At 50.3% G+C, this 1,170-nt stretch overlaps 1 protein-coding gene across 2 annotated transcripts in view; it reads left to right on the top strand.

Moving 5' to 3' along the window:
* Positions 1 to 592: 592 nt before the first annotated feature.
* The window catches only part of CNKSR1 (connector enhancer of kinase suppressor of Ras 1), a 35,119-nt gene continuing 34,541 nt past the window's right edge, over positions 593 to 1,170 (top strand). For both annotated transcript variants that reach the window (XM_042440803.1, XM_042440802.1), the window contains exon 1: positions 593 to 660. In XM_042440803.1, coding sequence (XP_042296737.1) covers positions 609 to 660 — 52 coding nt within the window. In that variant the 5' untranslated portion in view covers positions 593 to 608. The remainder of the gene's footprint in view (positions 661 to 1,170) is intronic.

Below are 1,170 nucleotides of genomic sequence, written 5' to 3'. Positions count from 1 at the left end.
TGCCCATAAAGAAAACTACTTGCCCATAGAGAATCATTGGAAAATACTTGCCCATAGGAAATCATGGGGAATGCTTGCCCAAAGGGAAACAATGGCAATACCTGTCCATGGGAAAACATGGGGATTACTTGATTCTCTATGGGCAAGTAATCCCCATGATTTCCTATGGGCAAGTGTTCTCCAATGAGTCTCTATGAGCAAGTGGTGTGCATTGATGGGTTCCCCCCATTAATGTACACAGGAGATGGGCACCTGCTAGTGCCCCCCCTCCCAAATAGAGAGCTGTGCCTTTAAGGCAAGTTGGAGCAGGTAGAGAAACTGGTTTGGTGCAGGATCTGAACCCAGGCGAGGCTTGCAAAGGGGCAGGGAGTGGGGAGAGCCCCCTGATCCTTCCCACTGCAGTGAAAAACAAAAGGTAAACTCCAAGGTAAACTTCAGCAGTGAGCCTACCTTTCTGAGAAGGCGGGAACCAAGGTCTTGAGTGGCAGGAGGCGGGGGCCAATCAGAAGCGCCTTTACCTGCTGGAAGCTGCAGGTGTGTCTTGGGGAGTTGGCATCCGCGATCTTGCCTGGGACGGAAGCGAGGAGTTTACAGCCCAAGTGCCAACTATGGAGCCCATTGCAAGCTGGGATCCTCCGAGGGTGGCAGCCTGGATGAAAGGTGAGGACACCAGCATAAGCCTGAATTGGAGGGGCTCTTCCTTCCTTTGAGGCTTTCCTCTCTTTGCAAACCTCCAGAGCCTCCTCCTCCTTTGGAGGTTTCCCAACAGAGTATCTTCCTCCATGGCAGAGGGTTGGGCTGGATGACCTCTGGGGATACCTTCCCTCTCTGCCATTGTTCCTTCACTGCTGGACCTTCTGGCTATGGAACAAGGCTGGGCAACCCTAAGCCTCCCAGATGTTTTGGACTGCAACTCCCATCAGCCTCTCTCAGGGGGGCAATGGGAAAGGGTGATGGGACATGTAGTTCCAAACATCCCAAAGGTTCTCCCACTTCAGGGCCTGGGGTGAGTTAATGTTGTCTACCTGTTTATTATAAACAATGTAAGAAATGTTGTTTCTCGCCTTGATCCCCGGGGAGAGGTGGATAAGAAATAATAATAATAATAATAATAAGTAGTAGTAGTAGTAGTAGACTGAAATGTACAAAAGCTCATGCTGCCAACATCTT

The sequence above is a fragment of the Sceloporus undulatus genome, chromosome 9 (genome assembly GCF_019175285.1).
Source record: "Sceloporus undulatus isolate JIND9_A2432 ecotype Alabama chromosome 9, SceUnd_v1.1, whole genome shotgun sequence".
Classification (NCBI taxonomy): Eukaryota; Metazoa; Chordata; class Lepidosauria; order Squamata; family Phrynosomatidae; genus Sceloporus; species Sceloporus undulatus.
This window is presented reverse-complemented; position numbering and strand designations above follow the sequence as displayed.